At 41.0% G+C, this 20596-nt stretch overlaps 3 protein-coding genes and 1 long non-coding RNA gene across 8 annotated transcripts; 2 read left to right on the top strand and 2 right to left on the bottom strand.

Annotated features, from left to right (window-relative positions):
• Window positions 1-3690: 3690 nt before the first annotated feature.
• Window positions 3691-14445, top strand: epn3a (epsin 3a). Of its 4 annotated transcripts, none has more exons than XM_006791343.2 (11): window positions 3691-3983; window positions 5686-6415; window positions 8176-8270; window positions 8837-8914; window positions 9390-9482; window positions 11350-11433; window positions 11559-11664; window positions 11857-12012; window positions 12138-12212; window positions 12305-12541; window positions 13034-14445. In XM_006791343.2, exons 2-11 carry the CDS (start codon window positions 5848-5850, stop codon window positions 13327-13329), a joined length of 1788 nt encoding a protein of 595 aa, XP_006791406.1. In that variant the 5' UTR covers window positions 3691-3983; window positions 5686-5847; the 3' UTR covers window positions 13330-14445. The 4 variants fall into 4 exon arrangements, with proteins under 4 accessions (XP_006791406.1, XP_006791405.1, XP_006791404.1 ...); XM_006791342.2 differs by having other exon boundaries at window positions 11559-11688; window positions 11860-12012; XM_006791341.2 differs by having other exon boundaries at window positions 11559-11688.
• On the bottom strand, window positions 9306-11994 carry LOC148102971 (uncharacterized). The gene is made up of 3 exons (XR_015718994.1): window positions 11821-11994; window positions 11327-11394; window positions 9306-9492 (listed from the first exon to the last, which is right to left on the bottom strand). It is a non-coding gene; the product is annotated as an uncharacterized LOC148102971 (long non-coding RNA).
• Window positions 13944-17928, bottom strand: arl16 (ARF like GTPase 16). 2 transcript variants are annotated; one of them, XM_006791347.3, is made up of 6 exons: window positions 17779-17928; window positions 16255-16310; window positions 16059-16175; window positions 15841-15956; window positions 15493-15684; window positions 13944-15356 (listed from the first exon to the last, which is right to left on the bottom strand). In XM_006791347.3, the coding sequence occupies exons 1-5, from the start codon at window positions 17852-17854 to the stop codon at window positions 15519-15521; spliced, it is 531 nt and encodes a 176-aa protein (XP_006791410.3). In that variant the 5' UTR covers window positions 17855-17928; the 3' UTR covers window positions 13944-15356; window positions 15493-15518. The 2 variants fall into 2 exon arrangements, with proteins under 2 accessions (XP_006791410.3, XP_006791409.3); XM_006791346.3 differs by having other exon boundaries at window positions 13944-15684.
• Window position 17929: 1 nt separating this feature from the next.
• Window positions 17930-20183, top strand: fn3krp (fructosamine 3 kinase related protein). The gene is made up of 6 exons (XM_006791348.3): window positions 17930-18314; window positions 18552-18703; window positions 18839-18930; window positions 19118-19200; window positions 19366-19488; window positions 19591-20183. Exons 1-6 carry the CDS (start codon window positions 18174-18176, stop codon window positions 19927-19929), a joined length of 930 nt encoding a protein of 309 aa, XP_006791411.1. The 5' UTR covers window positions 17930-18173; the 3' UTR covers window positions 19930-20183.
• Window positions 20184-20596: the final 413 nt, after the last annotated feature.

Below are 20596 nucleotides of genomic sequence, written 5' to 3'. Positions count from 1 at the left end.
AATTAATTTTGTTTATCCTCTTTTCCTGAAACGCTGTCACGGAGACATTAGCCATTTGCCGTATATGTATTTATATCTGTTATTTAACATTTCCACAGTGTTTTCATAACAAATCCCACTTAACAACACATCCCTGCACCGCCCGACATAAATCTGTGCATGACGGATTTTATTATTCCTGAACTGTGATTGCATACTCTGGAAACCCCTTTATTTTCTGAGTTGCTCACGACTTTTTCGAGTGTTGAAGCTTGAAACAGAGCAACTCTTTGCTTTATGAATCATAGATGACCTGGCGATGAGTCCTCTGCAGAACCTCGCGTCAGAAAGCTGATGTTATTCTTCCACGGTACACTAACATATAAATCAAATTTGTATTTCTGGAGGCGAGATATGCTGATGTTTTAGAGAGAAGGTGTATCACTGGAGCACACCAAATCATTTGTGAGCTCAGTGCAGAAGTCAGAACATGATACAAAGCCTTTTTTCCCCTCCATCAAACTATTCTCAAAATCCAAGGACACTTTGAATGGACAGCCCACATAATGGTTTCTTTCTTGAACCTGAAAAACATGCTGTTATATATACAAGACTAGCTGATCGCCATGGAGATTGCAGTCTCACTCTAATAGGTGCACTTTAGTGCTACAGCTGAAAACCATGTTGTGATGAATAATGTAATATAAGCAGCCATAGTAGCTAATAATGTACGAGTAGATGGTTGGTTTCTAAATAGGTGCTATCAGCAGTACATAATGGAACACTGATATACTTTTAGAAATACTAATGGGGTGCAAAAGCCTGAGAGAGCTCGTGAATATTTGAGCTAGTTTGCGTTTTTCGAAATTATGTTGTAAAATTTTCCATTAACAATAACAGTGAGCTTAATAAAGCGAGCAGAAACACAAATCCACGTATTTTAGTGCATCTTTGGTTTTGATCAGAGCATATACTTGAGATTCGCATTGTGCAAAATTTGCAGATTTTTTTTTTGTTTTCAGGACATAAGAAGGAGACAAAAACACTGCCCCTAGAGGGCACCAGAGACAAACAGATGAAGTTAGTTGATTAACCAGTGGAAATGAATTGATTATGATTATGCACATGCTTTTGTTGCAGCAGCAATTAACTAAAAGCAAATTATTATTCCCATTCATACACATTACAGGACATTACACCCATTTTAAACCCTGCTCCTTTGTCTTGCATGACCTCTTATTTTAGCTGTTGTTTTTAGCATTCTTTGCTTGATGTAGCAGTTTACCTAAACAACAGTCTGAGCCCTCCTTTGTCAGAGTTCTTAGTCAGAGTGTCTTATCCTCCCTGGTGTGTTCCTTTTGTGATTGGTCTGGTCTGGATGCCACAAATTGCTGACTCTTTTACTACATGCTAAATGTAGTTTGGTGCTGTCATGCTCAAATAAGCAAGGCTTTCCCTGAAAAAACAACATTCCTTGAGAGACAGCATATGTTGCTCCAAAACCTATTCAAATTGTTTATTATTATCGTTTAATGGACCTTTCACAAATGAGCAAGTTACCCATGCTGTTTGCAGCAACGCACATGATCACAGATGTAACCTTAGAACTGTGCACTGAAAACAAGGCTCTCTTCTTTAGCTCTGATGTCACAGCACCCAGCTTTTTTAAAAAAATATGTTGCTGGTACTGAATTAAATTAAGCATATATTTTTTTCAAATACTTTTAAATATGCTGTCAATAAAAACAGAATACAATGATTCGCAAATCTCATAAACCCACATTTTATTCACAATATAATAGAACACATATAAATGTTTAAACTATAAAGACATTTGACTTTTTTTGTGAAACTTTGAGCTCATTTAGAGTTTAATAGCAGCAACATCTCTCAAAAAGTTGTGATCAGTGCAACAAAAAGGCTGGAAAAGTAAGTGATATTAAAAAGAAACAGTTTGAGGAACATTTTTCAACTAATGAGATTAACTGGCAGCAGATCAGTAACATGATTGGATAGAGGCAGTTTCTCAGAGCTGAAGATGGGCAGAGGTTCACCAATCTGCAACAAGCTCTGACATGCAAAGAAGAAGCCATATGTGAACATCACTGGGACACACTGCCGTCTTTGTAACATAAAATACAGAAACAAGACTGGGCTGTCGGACAAGAATGGAACAACATTCCTCTCCCAAAAGACTGCCATGAAATTCAAAGTGGAGCTAATATTGTTCTTATAATTGTACATTTGATATGTGTTCTATGTTCTACTGTGAATAAAATATGTGTTTATTCTGTATTTATTTACGTTTTACAGAGTCTGGTAACTTTTGGGAATTAGGCTTGTGTGCCAAATTCTTCGTTTTAATCATGTCTGTAACAGTTTTAATAAACTTTATGGTTAAATTATATTTAAATTCTTTGCATTATTACACTATACGGTTTTTAAAAATCCAGCTTTTTTTGATGAATTAGGATGTCATGTTAATATCCCTGAGACTTACTATGGCTATAACCACCATAATCTAACTCTTCCTTTCAGTGTAGTAATTTACATTATACACACTCACTGTAATGGAGGTGTCCCCAGGAGGTATAAGACTGTGTTAATAGATTAATGTCTCCAGAAGTAACACATGTGCACACACACTTGAAGTCTGATTGCCTTTCTTGCATGACGTCATCATTGGCCGTCCTCTCTCCTCCCCCTCTGTTTTCCCAGCCCTCGCCTGCATGTCCCCCCTGTCCTGACCTCATCACGCCTTTGTTGGGGAACAAAGAATGTTCAGGCATCTGTTTTGAGGAGAAATAAAGACAGAGAGGAGGAGGGCTGAAAGAGGTATATGAAATGAGCTTGACTGACTGGATCAGTGAAAGTGAACAGGGCGGCTGCAGCAAGCCATAGTACATTCCTACACACAGGGCCGGGCAGTACACACTTATTTCAGATATATATATATTATTTTTAACCCCCAAATCATACGTCATATCGCTTGATGACATTTTAATTCCTGTGCACTTTGCCCTTCAGTTGTCTTCAGGAGTGGTTTTGTTGTTACAAGGTTGAGCTGGTATTTCCTGTATATCCTGCTCAGTCAACCACAAGACCCGCTGCTCTCTCTCCAGCAGCTTCTCCCTTTAGTTAGATAATCATTTTGCACTCACTGTATGTTCATACAGACACCCTCAGATTACACTGTGCATTTGTCTGAGTCCAAGCCAGAGTGAATACAGAGCAGATTGAGGTCTTAATGCACAAGGATGGGAGTTCAGACAAGAACCCATTAGTGGTAATAAATAAGTAAAGAGCAGAAATGCATGGAAGAAGCTGGTGGGAAGGAAGTGTAGTTCTTTGTACACTCCCCCTGGGAGAGTATGTTCACTCAAAAAGTGTTGCAGCGCCGACTTTCTGTGAAAAGATCTGTGCCTGGCTTAGATTATTTGTTCTTATCTCACAGTACAAAATTGTACATCGGTCTAGCTGTGTGTTTGCACCACTCGCAAATAACACACAGTTCTAGTTGTTTTAAGCTTGTGAATGTTTGTGGCAGAGAAAAAGAGAGATTCCTCAGCATGTGCTGTGATCACCTGCTTCAGTTACGACAGATGATTTTCCATCAGGCAGTGAAAGAGTTAAGTCTGACTCTGCATGCACCGAGCAGGCCTCCCTCCCTCCCCTTCTCTCCATCCATCCATTTTTACTGTGTGTGTTCGCGTGTTTATAGGGGGCTGTGCCATCTGCAGGCTCAGTGCCTGGATTTGTGATAAGCACACACAACTTAGTTTGATAACAAACTAAACAGCAGCTTCCGCCTCCGCGCCGTAGTTTGGGATTCTTACACAGTCCGTGCGCTTCTCGCTGACTGCTTTGCTTTGGGCTTTAAATATCTTTCTCCACTAGTTCTTCTCTGTGCGACAGCTACGGGATATGCCGAGAGGCGGAGGCGTTTCTTATTCTACCCAAAGCTTCCCCAAGTTGGGACCACACTGACGCGCTATGACATGAAGGTAAGAGGGAAAGTGGACGCGGTGGAGATGATCTTTATGTTTTTCGTGGTTTCTTTTCGTTTTATCGGGGTTTTAACTTTTAAACTCGGAAACAAGGCTGAGTCACGGTCACATACTTCACCTACCCGATCATCGCGTTTGACGCAATAATGGCCCCGGTCTTCCTAGTTTGGGACAGAAAGAGCATGTCAGGAAAAGAGCCGCGCTTTCCCCCAGCGGGTCAGTGATTTTTCTCACGGTTGTAGCCCGCAGTGAAGAATACCTGGGCGGGTATGTAGGCCCGATCTGGGAGCAGTTTTATTTGGGGCGGGGGTTGCGTCCTATAAGTGCAGATAGATCGCGTTCTTTTAATTTAAGCAGGACTTTTTTTTTCTTTCTTTTTTTAAAATTGTTTAAATCCTCCAAATTTGAAAATGGTCAAGTCAAGGTCAGAAATGGAAAATCAGTTGTGTTTTTGTGTGTGTTAATGTTTTGGGCCTGCCTCTCTTCCTGGCTGTAGTTTGAGCTTTGTCATAATTAACGAAATCAAGGTGCCAAAATTTGACTTAAAAAGAATTTATCGTCTTCATTTTGCCACATTAACAGAGGCAGAAATATGTCCAGAGAGACTTGAACTGACTTCTGTTAAACATTTCTCCTCTGCTAGCCCTCATAAAACCACCTTTTCCTTTAAACTGACTTCCACTGACAGAAAGTTACAGGAAGGACGCATTTTCTCTTATTTTCTGGGCACAGCTATGTAGTTTCAAGAAGGGCCTAAGCAGTGAATCGGGCCTGCATTGATCACTGAACCTGCTGTTCTTTGAACCAGAAATAGACTCACTCACTCCCTCTTATCCTGGTACAGTCAAAGGTACAGCTAAATCTTTTGAGAGACAAAAGTAGCAGTGTGCTCATATTTCGTGTAACACAATAGATTTTCAAGCGTAATTTTTGCTGTTTTACTTTTTTTTGGGTAAGTCCTACTGATGTGATTGGGCTGTCACTCATCTTTGTACTCCTTTATGTGGGGGAGAGGAAGCTTATCAGTTAGCTTATGATTCCCCTGACTATGTAAGACAAAGCAATCCAAAGTTCAGGACAAAGTGACATGTACTGTAAGGCATAATTTTCTGTAACTGCTGCAGAAAAACATTTTGGTGATTCAGGCAGATAGACATATGCTTACATGTACAGGACACTGGGTGTTTCGTTAATTATGGGAGGCCCACCACTGCTGTCATGATGATGTAACCAGGTCAGACCAGCAGGGGAGGTGGAGCCCCTCCCTTTTCTCATAATGCCCAACACCTGCAGATTAAACAGTAGTCCCAGATACAGTGAGTTTGGTATGACAAAAACTGTGCTTTTATTAGCAGCAAAAGTGACAAATGAAATAAGATATAGCAAATATTTGTCAAGCTGGTGGCTGCCCGCTTAGGAACAGTGCACTGCATGCCTTAAGCCATCGCCCATGTCTTCAAGTAAATTCGGGGAAAACCGAGATCAGGTGTTTTTTTTCACTTTGCTCAGAGGCGTGGAGTCATTTTTCTCCTTCCAAACACTAATAATGGGTGGGAAAACATGAGAGCTAGGCGAGCTCACTAATGCTGCTGATAATTGCAGACAGAAGATGATGTATAAGGAGTTATAAAGCCGACAAGTTATGTTAAATTCTTATTTTACATATGCATATGCTTAAATCATGTTTTTGTTCTTCCAGAAGGAGCACACTTGTGGACACAGCTGAAGTCACCTTTAGGCCTTCACTTTAACCGCATTTTTCTGTTAAGCTGAACAAGCCCGTTTTCCTTTGAAGCAACACAGTGGGCTGGCCTGCTGCTGCTAGATTTTCTTCCTCTACCTGTTAAACACCGCTGCCATCATGCAGACATCATCGATCCGCCGCCAAATGAAAAACATGGTCAACAACTACACCGAGGCCGAGATAAAAGTTAGAGAGGCCACCTCCAACGACCCCTGGGGACCCTCCAGCTCGCTCATGGCTGAAATTGCAGATCTGACCTTCAATGTTGTGGCTTTCGCCGAGGTTATGGGTATGGTCTGGAAGAGGCTCAATGATCACGGCAAAAACTGGAGGCATGTTTACAAGGCGCTCACGCTACTGGACTATTTAATCAAAACGGGGTCTGAGCGCGTAGCCAGGGATTGCCGGGACAACATATACAGCATTCAGACACTGAGAGACTTCCAGTACTTAGATCGAGATGGACGTGACCAGGGTCTCAATGTGAGGGAAAAGGCTAAACAGTTGGTGGCTCTGTTGAGGGATGAAGAAAAGCTAAAGAAGGAGCGAACCCAGGCACTGAAGACCAAAACACGCATGACAGGGGTCACAAGTAGCTTAGGTTCGAGTCCCTTACCTCCTCCTTACCCAGGATACCCGAGTGATGAGGGCGGCAGGTGCAGAAGCTCTCCTTCCTCCTTCCGCTGTGAGTAGCAGGGGCTGTTGTGTAACTACAGACTATATATTACATTACTCAAAGCACACAGTGTTGAGTACTTGAATATTTCCTTTTGCACGGGAGCTGTAATTTTTCTGAATCACTCACATGGCAAGTCACAAGTTAACATGGTCATGAGTTCATCTGATAAGTTCCCTGAATTCTTATGTGTGATGAAGTAAATCAAAACCTGTTTTCAAGGTAGTTTCGAAAACACTATTAGTTCTCACCTGTAATTGAACACTTACATTGACGCTATTTTAATACTCACACTCCACCTTTCCGAGCCTTGATATGCATAAACTGACTGCGATTTCGTTTCAGTTTTGCTCTCTTCACACTGTTGGGAATCTGCATTCCTTTGATTCCTCTTGTCTCGCAGCTAAACTGGATTTATGATAGAGAAGGGGCCCAATGTGTGCTTGTTTCACTGCAACACAGGTTTACAGCATGTTTGCTTGAGGTGATACTCTGTCATCTGCCACTTAAGCGTTTAGGTCATTAGATGGGTTGATGATATAAGACTGAAATTTTCAGTGTGCGACTGAGGAGAGATGGTATCACTGACTTCATCAGCTACAAGTGACAACTCTAACTGGAAAGCTAAATGCATCATTTATAAATGTGGTGTTACTGGTCTGTACTATACTTTGGCAAATGTGTGGTCTTTGTGGGGAATGTTGTTTAAAAAGGCTGTTAGTAACTTTTGCCCTTGTGGTGTCTCAAGGGCAGATGTTTCTCTTTATCTCTTCATGTCTGTGGCTTGCTTCATGAGGGCAAAGTAAATACTGTATACCCGCAAGACGGTATATGACTGTATTTTCTTTCTTTCTTTTTTTTTGTCCAACAGATTTTCCACCTAATACAAATTACTAGCATACTTTTCTGAGCAAGAATGAGTGCCAGCGGAAGCACATGGCCAGTGTCCAATTCCTAGCTCTGGTTCTGTGGTTCAAAGATACTATAAAAATAGCATGGTTTATTTGAAGGAGGCTTTCCTATCCATTCCAGAAATCATAGCAAGGAATTGGATAAAGAAACCCCAGATGATTTAGAACACCGCCCCCCACACACACACTCCTGTTGTTTCTCTCTAGCTGATTTTAACTATAAAACGGGGGGATATTTTGGTGATTTCCAGAAGATTCCATGATGATGATTAGTACCATGGGAGGGGGTCACTAGGTTGTCAGCAGCTAATTGCTCGAAAGTATTCCAGCTCAGACGGGGGATATTGAGGGGCAGTGCGGTGGAAAAGATTGGTTTCCAAGACCTGACTTTTCCAGCGTGTGGCCTGCTTCCCTCTTTTAGCCCTGTGACCCACAGCCTGGCACCCAGACTGGTAAGCTGCCAGCTCCCCCCGACCCCCTTCCCTATTCCCTCTCTCAAATCTGGACCTGAATCCTCCAACTGGCCCAGAGGATTCGGGGTAATAAGGTGGGCCCCACTCCAATCCATCCATTCCTCTCCCCCACCACCAGCCGAACTCTCCACACAGCCACACCATTGTTCTCAGTGCAGGCAGACTGTGGCAAGCAATGTGATCAAAGGCCCTTAACAACAGGCAATGGAAAATTAACATGCAAAAACAGTGCCAGCTCGTTTCTGACCTTAAAAATCACCCTAAAGTGTTTCTTTCTTGGCTTTGCGTCCCCTTCCTCCCTCCATCTGTTCATGTTTCTCTCATCCTATGGCTTCCCATTCCTCCCTAAAACCCACTCCCCTCTGCTCTTTCTCTCCTCAACTAGCTCCAGACCTGGAACAAGCACGGCCAGCAACCAGTGGCGAAGAGGAGCTACAGCTGCAGCTGGCCCTGGCTATGAGCCGAGAAGAAAGTGAAAAGGTACAAAAACACACAACACACTCGCTCTTTCAGTGAGCACAAACCTTTCACGCTTACAGGCACATGCGCCAGACAGAAAGAGGCTTCTTCGCTTTGCTGTTGACATTTTATGCTGTAGTAAAACATTAAACAGCTGCCCCAGTGGTGAAGCGTTGCTCCTGACTGTGTATTTCCCAGAACTGTTGTCAGAAAATGATATCATCAGCTCAACCTCTGATGTAGCCAACAATGACCGAGCAGAGTGAGGGAGCGAAAGAGTGAGAAGCCAGACAGAATGTGTGCATTGATCCACTCTCAAGCTTCCACAGCCTGCCCCGGTCTCCATGCCAAGGGCAGCTTTGCCCTCGGAGACTTCCTGCTTCAGCTCCTGTAGGAATATATTAGAGTGCATATCAGTTTCCACTTCAGCAATCAGACAAATCGGCTGCGATTTTTGATAAGAAATCCAAGGCATTTGATCTGTTTCTCTTCTTTCCAGCATAGCCTATCATTACAGCAAAATCAAGCATGCTTTTTTACCATTTTTTTGATTTGCCTTCCTCCAATTCCCTCATGTGTAACTCTAGCCACCTCCTCGAGTGGATATCGATGAGCAGACCCAGCTCCAGATCGCTATGAGCCTCAGCAAAGAGGAGGCCCACCAGGTACATGTATACTGGGAGGGATGCAGCTACCTTTGCATTTTTTTTCGTCCCTTGGTTTAAACATTTAACCCAGTATCACATTCCAGTGTTTTTCCTTCACAGAAGCAACTGCATGCCTACTCACTTTCTCTCCTCCCTACAACTGAACTATCCCCCCTTCACTCACTCACTTTTGAACAGCAAAGAAATATGCAACTTTCTCTAAAAATTAACCAATTGTAGTTTCATCCTTTGTTTTTTCTTATACTAACCATAAGTTGTTTCCTCTGAGTACACTATGAGACACACATCTCAGGCTCTGACCTGGTGCTGCTAACCTTCTGGTGTGGTGTCAGGGAAGGGCAAAGGACTGGCTCCTTCACATTGATTGGGAAACCTGTTAAATTTGCTTGTGAAGTACTGTGAGGATGCCCAACTTTATTTCTGTTAAAATGGAAGCTGACTGTAAATCCCTCCTTGGTTTACACTTTCACAGCCAGTCCAACGCGCTCCTGCTGCTGCCCTGGATATGGACGAGGAAACTCAGCTCCAGTTGGCCCTGAGCTTGAGCAAGGAGGAGCACCAGCAGGTAGAGTGTCCTGGGGAGTGGGTGAGAGGACTTGAACCATTTCCTAAGCACTTTTGAAATAGACAGTAAGAACTGTCGTGACATTTTTCACAAGTTATTTATAAAAAATGAAGGTGCAGATGACCACACTTGTCACTTCAGTGTGAATTACAGTGCTGTGCAAAAGACTTGAGCCACCCCCTCATTTCTGGCTTCTACTGAACCAGACTTCTTGTAACTGTTTTATTTTTTGAAGTTGTCTTAAGCCATAATTCTCCAGATTTTTTTGGAGGTCTTTCAAAGCTTTTCCTTGGACATTGACTGTTTTTTCCACTCATTATTAAAGGATTTTTTTTTTTTTTGGTAGTGTTACGTGGCTTAGAAAAACAATCATTTAAGCAAAAAAAAAAAAAAAAAAGGCAGCTTGCTCAAGTGATGAATCAGTGCTGTGTAAACACAGACAACTTAGCAAAGAAGCAATTGTAAATGGTATATTTTGGCACTTCCAGTCTGTCACAAAAATCAAGTTTTTTTTCCATTTTCTTTAGTTGAATCTATGAAAAGTACTAAAGATGACACGGTTTGACAAGCAAAAAAGAATCATTTTGCACCAACAATGTGATTCCCACAAAGCTATTAGCTAAAACTCGCCATATCTCAGCATGGTGTGCGGTGTGTTCATTATAAATTTAAGGAAATCCACAAGTGGAGGACAAAAGAAGTGGAAGAACTAAAAAAGGAAATGGAAAGCATCTGAAAGTCATCCATCCATCTTCTTTTACTTATCCAATTCAGAGTCATGGGTGGGCTGGAGCGTATCCCAACTGCCATAGGGCGAATGGTAGGGTGCACCCTGGGCAGGTCACCAATGTGTCTCAGGGTTTATCATGTTCTTAAGAAACAGGAAAAATCCAGCAAAGGAAAACACACAGTGGAACACTATTGGTCATGAATTAACCTCTACAGAGCCCACACCTCAACATTATTGTAACAGTGTAAGATCATCTTGACAGAGAACAGAAGTAAAGACAGCCAACATCCAACGAAGAGAGAAAGAAAGCTGCTATATATGCTGTATTTCAAGCCATTTTATTCCACATCGTAAATAAATAAATCATAAATTGATACATCACTATTTTGCCTATTTCTTTATATCCCAGTGAGATATATATATATATATATATATATATATATATATATATATATATATATATATATATATATATATATATATATATATATATATATATATATATATATATATATATATATATATATATATATATAATATATATATGGAAATTAAATGTGGGTCAACTTTTGCACAATACTGTATTTATAATGTAAATTCGGACTTGCTTCCTGAACAGCTCAGGAGAATATTACCTGTTTAATTTCAGTCCTCTGTTACAACATAAGCCATTATATGATCAGTGCCACTTGTCCTAAATCATCCTTTCTCTCTGTATTTTTTTTATTATATTTTCCCCCATACAACCTTTACAGTCCCTTATTGTCACACTTATGCTTCCTTTTCTTTGCCTTGTTTGAAAAAGTTGTATAACGTTCACTTTGTTGTATTATCTCTGCAACCTTTGGACCCCCGCTTCCTGTCTCACTCTCTTTGTCTCTTTCCTCCCCCTTTTTTACCCTCTCTGTCTACACTCCTATATAGTAACACAATAGAACTGCTCTGTTAGAGATCACAGGGATGCTCTGCTTTCTGTCCTCTCTTTGGCCAGGGAATTTTCTGGTTTCTGCCAACTGTGTACATATGTTGCATAGGAAAAATGCAAGCCATCTATTTTTCCTGTGCACCGTCACTGAGTGAGAAATATAGTGTGATGTGACCCATAAAGGCTTACGTGTGTCTTTCATCTGTTGAAAGGAGCAGCTCAGCCGCCAAGGAGATGAGTCCCTGCTCCAGAAAGCTCTGGACGAGAGCAAACGTGAAATGGAGAAAAAAGGCGGGGTATGAAAGCTTGAAACATAAGCAGTAGTATATGACTATGAAAACATTCAATAATACTATCAAAATATATGTTGAAATATAAACTTCTTTTTCTGGTTTTGTTTTTCTTTGATGAATTTGGTCAGACGGCCTTTATGGACCTGGTAGATGTTTTCGCAGTACCCACAGATCTGCCCCACAGTGACCATCGGTGGAATAATGCCTCACACCAGGCAGCTGCTGGGGCTGGAGGTACAGACCATTGGGACTCTTTCGGTGAGCCTTGGCTTGTTGGCTTGGTCATGGTATATTATTTTAGATGGAATCGTATGAAGATGAAGAATCTTTTTTTCTTTTTACATGAAACTCTTTGCTTTTTGTAGCTACAAAATAATTTGAACTGCTCACCGGCTAACAGACTCTTAAATTTGTGTGTTAATTAAGAAGGCAGCCGCGTTCCAAGAGCTGATTCTCCATGGATGGTACCTCCACCTTCAAACAGCCCTCCCCCACCGTGGGAACCTCCAGCCAACCCCTGGGATCCACCACAGGACAACGTCTCCAGCCTCAGTCCTGTATGGCCTTTGCCTGCAAATACAGGTGAGTGTTTTCACTTACAAGTAGGGTAACTAAAATAAAGACGTCACCCACCTGGATATCTTAAAAACTACCTATGTTCCACAGAACATTAAATAGCATTTCTGTCATGTTTTTATCCTCCTCAGGAGCTGATCTGTTCACAGCGCCTTCAGGAAGATCAGCACCTACAGAACCTGCTCCCCGAACTCTAAGTCCCTCAGGTAAACAATACACTATCTGCTATTCTTGTTCTACTTTTTGTACGCTGGTTCCACTTGCAGTCTTACTTGTCTTTCTACTTTTCTGCTGACAGATACTGATCTGTTTGATGACGCTATGGATGGTGGTCAGGTGAACGGGGCTAGTGGGCGAGAGGACAGCCCTGAGCTTTTTGACCTTTCTCGTCTTCGAGAAAGCCTGAATGACCCCAACTCTCGAACATGCCGGACACCCGAGTCCTTCCTGGACCCTTCGGCAGCTTCCTTGGTGAACTTGGACAGCTTGATCCCAGCAAACCCATCAGCCAAGAACAAGAACCCGTTTTTATCAGGTATGTTTTGTATTATTGACTGCAGGTGCAGTCATTGCACTTTCTTATTGGACATACAGAGTAGTTGAAACATTGTATTTAAATCAGCCAGGTGCTGGTTGTGCATAAGATGAGCACAACTAGCACCTGGCAATGTTAATCATTTACCAGTGTGGGCCATGTACTGGTAAATGCAGGCGAGTGATAATCCGCTGCCATGTAACGACTGCAGTAAAACCCCCACGTGCAGAGTGCTAGATATTTCCATTTTTCCTTGCTGGTATCTGTTTTTTGTACTCTCCAGTTGATTTGTGAATGAGAATTAAAGTTTTTTGCTCCTGCCTTTTAAATCTCAGATGAGTTTTGGGAACAGTGTGTGCTTGAAACTGTAGCGTCATGAGAGACATAAAGCCGTCATTGACTCATCAGGTTCAAGGCTCAGTTTTAGAAAAAATAAACTTTGAATAGGTGGTAAAAGCAGACTTTTTCTCTTCTTTATTTCTTTTCACATAGGCCTGAATGCTCCTTCACCCAGCAATCCATTCCAAACAGATCAGCCGAAACTAAGTCTAAATCAAATGGGCACCGGCTCCGCCTCGACGGCTCCCCACGCCACTTCTCTTCCATACAGTGCCTCCTTGCCCCTGCCTACGAGTCATCCGGGTGCCAGCATCCCGTCGTCACATACTCACCCCCCCCATCCTGGACTGGACTTGCCAGTGAGGCTCCCTGAGCCCTTGTTGCCTTTCTCTTCAGCAAGTGCTCAGGGATCACAGGCCGCACAGAGCAGTCAAAACCCCTTCTTATGAGGACAAACTAAACCGGAAAAAATATTTTAGAAAAATGGAAATTCACTAAATTGTCCTCTTGAAATATTGCTCTAACTGCACACCAAACTACAGCCCAATGGACTTGTATGAAAAACCTATTCTTAGTTGTTTTTATATTCTTGTAATGCACAATAACCTTTAGGTAGACGCAAACTGAATCTGCTCTTCACTGCAGCAACATATCCTGCTCCTCTTTTAATGAACAGACTACAACAGAGATAACACCTTTTTTTTAAAAAAAAGAAAAAAAAGAAATCTAACTAGTAAGTGTCAAGTACAATTTCAAGGTCATACCCTACAACGTAGAAACAAAAGGTCTGATAATATTTTGCTGTCAACAAACTAAGCTGTAAGAGGGAAGATGCATTACAGGTTTAGGTGGTCACTGCTGATTACACATTCTCGGTATGTGCACATCTACCTGTTCGCTGCTTGAAGTACTGCATCATACTGGTATATGGCTGGAACAGAGCTGGTGGGGAAAAATCAATGTATACCAGTCTGCTATTATGAAATTCAAGTGGCGAATGAAGTAATAGTTTGGGAGGACTGTGAGCAAATAATTCATATGAAGTAACCTTAGAAAATGTATGAATATGAGTTTATTCATTGCTTGCAAACCACTGACTTCACCAAATATAGGAGTGTATTTACAACACTGCTCAGTTCTTCACATGGGTTTATTCACTTGCATTTACTCATTTCCCTTGGTATCAATACATGTCACATGAAATCATGACGACTCAGGAACACACTCAGTATCACTGTCTCATAAGCAGTTTGCGCCCCCTGCTGGTAGTGAAGTCAGCAACATTACCTGTTCTTACATTACACCACTACCAGAATAAACAGAAAAAAGTGACAATAAGCCAAAAAAGAAACACAAAAAACTGCTCCTCTCAATTAAAACATAACAACATAACATCCACATACACTGAAAACAAAGTTCATACACAAAATCCAAATTTCATTAAGAAAAAAACATATACAAAGGTAAATACTGAATGCCTTACATAAGAAAATATTCTGTAAAATCTTCATAAAGTTCTATAAGAGTTGTTACTCATTTTTTATATTAAATCTGAAGTGAAAGAGCTTTTTTAAATTTCAGACAGAGTTCATGTGATTTACAGCCATGGAAAACAGCCATAACAGAAAACAGGAACTCTTATAAGTGACAGTATCAATCAGGAATACCCCAGATTTCCACTCTGCGTCGAATAACAAATGCATGAAAGTAAGACCTTTACAAATGAGACAATCATTTGATCCTGTTATACTATCACTTCGTCCTCTTCACTTTGCCTAATGTACAGTTATGTCTTTGTGCTACCAAAGATAAACACTCTTACACGAGAAACACACCATGAAAACTCAACAGAGTAGCATATAAACTGATAAAGACCAAAAGGCAGAACATTTTTTGTATAAACAGTATCACTATTATAAGATACAAATACAGAGACTGTCACGCATGCACGCACACACACACACACACGCACACACAGTCACTGGCCACTTTATTAGGTGCTAGAAACATTCCTTGGATTTTGGTCCACACTGACTTGACAGTCTTATGTATTTGCTGCAGATCTGTCATATGCACAACCATGGTGTGAGTTTGCACCAGACTTTGAAGGTGCTCCACTGGATTGAGATCTGGTGACTCTTGAGGCCGTTTGAGTACAGTGAACTGATTGTCAAGTTCATGACTGGAGCTTTGTGACATACTGCGTTATCCTGCTGGGTGCAGGGTACCAAGAAAATATCCGGCACACCATTACACCACTACCAGCCTGATCCTCTGATATAAGGCAGGGTGGATCTATACTTTCATTTTATTTATGCCAAATTGTAACAATACCATCCAAATTCCCAGGAGAAACTGACACTCACTGGACCAGGCAACATTTTTCAATTCTTTGATGTCTAACTTTGGTTAGCCTGTGCAAACTATAGCCTGTTTCCTGTTCTTAGCCCCTCTGGTCTCCTTTTCCTCTGGCCATCTACAACAACAAGGCCAGAGAACCCAGAGAACTCGGTTCAGCAGATCATCTTTACCATGTTTCAATGCTTAAACTAATTCAGTTACTGCCATGTTATTAGCTGATTAGATATTTGCATGAAAGAGTAATTGTGTACCTAATGAAGTAATCAGTAAGCGTATGTCACTTGACTGTGACGGACTCCAGCCAGCTCATCACCTCTTTAAGTCCCTCTCCAGATCTGGCACTGACTTCCAGTGTTGTGATTGGCTGAGTTGCAGATGCAACAATGTCATCCATCCTGAACAGTGACTTTATCTCTATAAGGCTCATAGTGCAAGGCATGTCCCTGGGGGAAAATATAAAATTGGAAAAGAAAATCAAAAATTTCCTAGTGCCATTATTAGCTTTCCTTATTACATACAAATTGCATTCAACCTGCTAAAGATCCTGTACAATATGGTAAAACACGAATAGAGACTGATGTGTATTCTACGAGTGTCACCTCTTGTTGAAGAGAATAAGCACAGAGGCCTTGCTCAGAGGCTCAGCTGAGAGTACTGACAGCAACTGGATACAGGAGGAGGATATCTGAGCAATGTTGGCCGAATCCACCATGAACTATGGAGAAATGTAAACAAAAGAAATCTACTCAAGTACTTCAATTTAGTAAACCCATATTGAATATTACAAATATAAACAGCATGTATACAAAGATCATACAATGACAGAGGAGCAGTCTTTGAAGTAACTGGGCCATATAGGGCCCATGCAGCCTCCCAGCTCTCTCACAGTCACCTTCTTCTTCTTTACGGTTAGATCTGTCAGATTGGTTCCTACCTACAAAAAATGAAGACTGGAGATGGAGAACTTACACGGATAAGGTGTCAGAGACTTTGAACTGTCCATTAGTACTTACTGTGGGAAGAGTTGAAGGTGGTGTCCCTAATTCATCTAAACCATGTACGATAAACTGTAAATGAAATCTGATAGGAAAATCGACTGGAGACAGCATTGCCATCAGCTTTAAAGAAAAACATTTTGAAATGTTTATGCAATATTTTATGAGCTATGAAAGTAGAACTTGAATATTTGTTATGAGTAAGGTTGGTGATGTCACAGCTGAGAGACTACTGTTGACTTGTCACCTCACAAATGAGATCATGTCATCTGTTCAGATGACAGTTTATTAATAATCCACCAATTTGGGCTAAGTTTATATGCGATGGGCCGCATGCATGCAATCTAGGCAACTGGAGGATAGTGTTTAACTTGCGCTGTTGCAGATCACTTTCCTTTCAATCTCTGAAATATAATTTTTAGAATAAAGCAACTGGAAAAATACAGAAATAGCTATGTGAACGAGAACGGCCTCCAGATAAATACTGGAAAAACCAAAGGGCTGGTGGTGAACGTCCACAGGCACAAATATCCTTCTCCACTTACGAAATGGAGAATGTGGACTATATATAAAAAAAAAAAGCTATTTACAGAAAAGGACAGAGCAGGCTGTATCTGGTAAGTTTGCCAAGGACTTTTGAAGTGCAGGAGAAGCTCCTGAAGACTCTGTGGTTCCAACAGCTATCTGTAATGGTGTTGGTCTGTTGGGGCAGCAGTATCTCTACTGGGGACAAAAAGAATTGAAACAGGTAGACCAAGAGTGCCAACATGATGCCCTCTTGACCCAGTGGAGGTAGTAAGTGACAGGTAGCATGGTAGCTAAACACGTCCCACCCCATGCAGGACACACGTACAGCCCTGAGCAGCTTTTTCAGCGTCAGGCTGCTGGACCCACGGTGTGTAGAGGAGCAATATTGGAGGTCTTTCCATCCAGCAGAGCCACAGCAGTAAAACACATGTATACTTACACATGCACACATTGGGGACTGATAAATCACAGTGTGCAACTGTTTTCAACACTCCATCTTCTATTAGCATCATTCAGGGCTCTGTTTTTTTTGCTTCTAGGCATCTAAAGATGTTATTTTATTTTATCACTGCGCCATATATGTACACACATTTAAATTATACTTCTTCTATCTTGTACATGTTTCCTATTGTTTTATATAATTATAATTATTATTGTTATTATCCACTTTCTGACCACTGACAATTTCATATTACGGTCCAGCACTAATTTCTGCTGTAATGTGAATTTCCAAACTATTGGACTAATAAGGGCTACCATAGCTTAAATATTGTAATAATAATCTCTCTTACAGATCTTATTATGAAAATGAATTTGTACACATACCGATGCAAAATAAAATAACACTGGGTATCGACATTTGGCAATTGGGAAAGGCGATATACAAACCCTGGTCGTCCATTACTTAGCAACTTAAGTACTACACAAGCTCATAGGCTAAATTAGTTAGCTAATTAAGCTATTTGGTAGTATTTCCTTTTACGCCAAAGAAATTCACATGGCCACAAAGGATATTTTGTAGACGTTTTAGCAACAACGTCTTTCCAACACCGGTCGCTCCGAGGAGTAAACACATTTCTTTGCTGGTCATGCCGGTTTTTCCGCAGAACCATAGTTAAACTCGTCGCGTATAGCTGTAGCCTCACTTGGCACCATGGCGACGTTCACGTGACCGGACAAACGTCGCAACTATTGGGCAAAGTAGAAATCAATCAACCCAAACTTGTTTATGATTGGCTACTACTCAATCATTATTTACATAACGGAAGAAAAACAAGATCCTGCTTCGGGACAAAGTCCTGGTTGGCTGCCGCAACGGAAACTGTCAGAAAGACTTTCATACCCGCATTTGCGATGCGTAGGTGGTTTTAGTCCTGCTGTAACTGTCCTGGAACTGATGATAAATAATCATGGAAGCTAAGTTAAAAAAGGAGTTGGGGACAACCATGCTGAAATCAGCTGGTCATGCTGGAGGTGGATGCATCAGCGAGGGACAGAGTTATCATACTGACACTGGGAAAGTGTTTGTAAAGATAAATCACAAGAGTGAGGTATTTGTCATTGTTAGTTTTTCATTTTCTTTAACTGCTGTGTCATTCAGTTCATGATCGGCTTTCGGCGTGTGTTCAACTCGGGACTTAAGTGAATAGGACATGATCCAGCAGCTGCACCACACTACTGTCCGTGGACTTTGTGTAGATGTTGTGGAGTGGAGAACAATGCAAAAATTTACATTTACTGAAGCTTGTGTTTACCAGACCGTGTTGTCCTGTCTTTAAATTATCCAGGCCAAACTGATGTTTGATGGAGAAATGGCCAGTCTGGAGGCTATTGTAAAGACAGAAACTGTGAAAGTCCCCAAGCCCATAAAGGTGATTGAGCTTGACACAGGAGGCTCTGTATTTGTGATGGAACATCTGGACATGAACAGTCTTAGCAAGTAAGAGAGATCTTGACTACATTATTTTTCTTTAGTGCAGTTTAAAGCAGAATTTGGGCAGATGAATTTAGTTTTAGAAACACTGAGCAAAATATTTTTTCAATGACATACTTTATTTTTAAACACAATGAGCAGGTACTCAAAACAGCTAGGAGAGAAGATGGCAGATCTGCATCTTCACAACAAGAAACAACTGGAAAAATTAAATAAAGAGCAACAGACAGTGGGTAATTCAGTTTAACTTCATTTTAGGATGCCACAATGTGGATAATACACACACACACACACACACACACACACACACACACACACACACACACACACACACACACCAATGAATAATAATGAACTGTGTCATATTTAAGGTAAAACGTTTGTGATTACTGTTTATTAATATTACTGCTATATATGCAGGAAAAGGAGCGGGGCAGTCAGATGTGGCTGCTGTTGAAAAATTTGGCTTCGTTGTAGCTACATGCTGTGGATATCTGCCACAGGTAAAGCCAATGTATACGTGTCTATATACTGTGTCTGAATTCTAGTGGAAGGTGTACAGTATTGATTTCTCTAAGTTGTGTTACAAATGTTTGGTCTCCAAATCTTCAAGATGTTAAAGTGAATTTCAGCAGCATCACAGTTTTTTCTCATTCTTACCTCTCCAGGACAATCAATGGCAGAGTGATTGGGTGCCATTCTACACCCAGCAGAGGCTACAGCACCAGCTTAACATGGTGGAGAAATCGTATGGAGACAGGGAGACCAGAGAACTATGGGCTGAGTTACAGGTGCAACCTCCCTTTGATCCTGTTTGAAATTAAACATATTTTGCACAAGACATTATGATTGTAACAGCATTGTAATGTGCATGTTGTGTCTCTTATTTCCAGTTGAAGATCCCTCAGTTCTTCAAAGATGTGGAGATAGTCCCCGCTCTCCTACATGGAGATTTATGGGGAGGAAACGTGGCAGAGTGTGCAGACGGCCCAGTCATCTTTGATCCTGCTTCCTTCTATGGCCACTCTGAGTTTGAGTTGGGTATTGCCGGGATGTTTGGTGGCTTCAACAGTTCTTTTTACTCTGCATACCACAGCAAGATTCCCCAAGCACCAGGATTTGCAAAGAGGAACCAGCTTTACCAACTCTTCCACTACCTGAATCACTGGAACCACTTTGGTGGTGGTTACAAAGGTTCTTCCATAAGAGTTATGAAGACCCTGCTGAAATGAACACACTCACAGGCACTCTTAGAAAGCATTGCAGTCTTAAATTGAAGTATTATGCGATTTTGCTTATTTGACCAAAAACAGTGTGTGAAGACACTAAACAACACATCTAACACTTTAATGTCTTCTGTACTGTGTAGAAAATAATGACCTAACATAGCAAAAACAGTTGCATCCTGCCAGCTCATCTGACACTGACCTGCTTCCTAATATTTAAAACAGAATCTGCAAATAAATTCTGTATTTTGCACAAGGTGTTACAGTGAATTAAGTGTAGTTTGTTTATAGACATAAATTAAACAAAACTTGCAAATCAGAAGTCTGTGCTACACACCAATGACTCAACTTAAAAATTATTGTTTTTTATTTATTTATGTTAATATTGAGGAATCCTTTATAAGCAGGTAGAACAAACCAGAATCTGACTTTCACTATGGATGCAATGTTTTATATTTTATCTGCATTATAGTAGAATGGCTATGAATGGAATAAAGGTTGGCATACTAACTACACCTACAAAATATCCCTGTATAACAGTGAGTCATTGCAAGCCCTTGTTGTGCATGGTATAACCAGTATTAAATCCTAAGCGAATCCATTGTGTTTTTCCAGACCTGCTGAATTTGTTATTTATCTAGTGTGAAAACCTTTACACACCTTAATTCCCTGT

Source organism: Neolamprologus brichardi, chromosome 4 (genome assembly GCF_056152115.1).
Source record: "Neolamprologus brichardi isolate AB-2024 chromosome 4, ASM5615211v1, whole genome shotgun sequence".
In the NCBI taxonomy this organism is placed as follows: domain Eukaryota; kingdom Metazoa; phylum Chordata; class Actinopteri; order Cichliformes; family Cichlidae; genus Neolamprologus; species Neolamprologus brichardi.
The sequence above is the reverse complement of the archived record's forward strand: the minus strand, read 5'-3'. Positions and strand labels throughout refer to the sequence as shown.

Bases quoted from the DNA above. Each gene is read 5' to 3' on its own strand.
- epn3a (XM_006791341.2), top strand. From the start codon at position 5,848: ATGCAGACATCATCGATCCGCCGCCAAATGAAAAACATGGTCAACAAC. The intron at 6,416-8,175 runs GTGAGTAGCAGG...CTCCTCAACTAG, and splicing joins CTCTCCTTCCTCCTTCCGCT to CTCCAGACCTGGAACAAGCA. The intron at 9,483-11,349 runs GTAGAGTGTCCT...ATCTGTTGAAAG, and splicing joins GCAAGGAGGAGCACCAGCAG to GAGCAGCTCAGCCGCCAAGG.
- arl16 (XM_006791346.3), bottom strand. From the start codon at position 17,854: ATGACCAGCAAAGAAATGTGTTTACTCCTCGGAGCGACCGGTGTTGGA. The intron at 16,311-17,778 runs ATATCCTTTGTG...GATTTCATTTAC, and splicing joins GTTGCTAAAACGTCTACAAA to AGTTTATCGTACATGGTTTA. The intron at 15,685-15,840 runs GTGACACTCGTA...ATTTTCCCCCAG, and splicing joins CTTATTCTCTTCAACAAGAG to GGACATGCCTTGCACTATGA.
- fn3krp (XM_006791348.3), top strand. From the start codon at position 18,174: ATGGAAGCTAAGTTAAAAAAGGAGTTGGGGACAACCATGCTGAAATCA. The intron at 19,201-19,365 runs GTAAAGCCAATG...TTACCTCTCCAG, and splicing joins GCTGTGGATATCTGCCACAG to GACAATCAATGGCAGAGTGA. The intron at 19,489-19,590 runs GTGCAACCTCCC...TCTTATTTCCAG, and splicing joins AACTATGGGCTGAGTTACAG to TTGAAGATCCCTCAGTTCTT.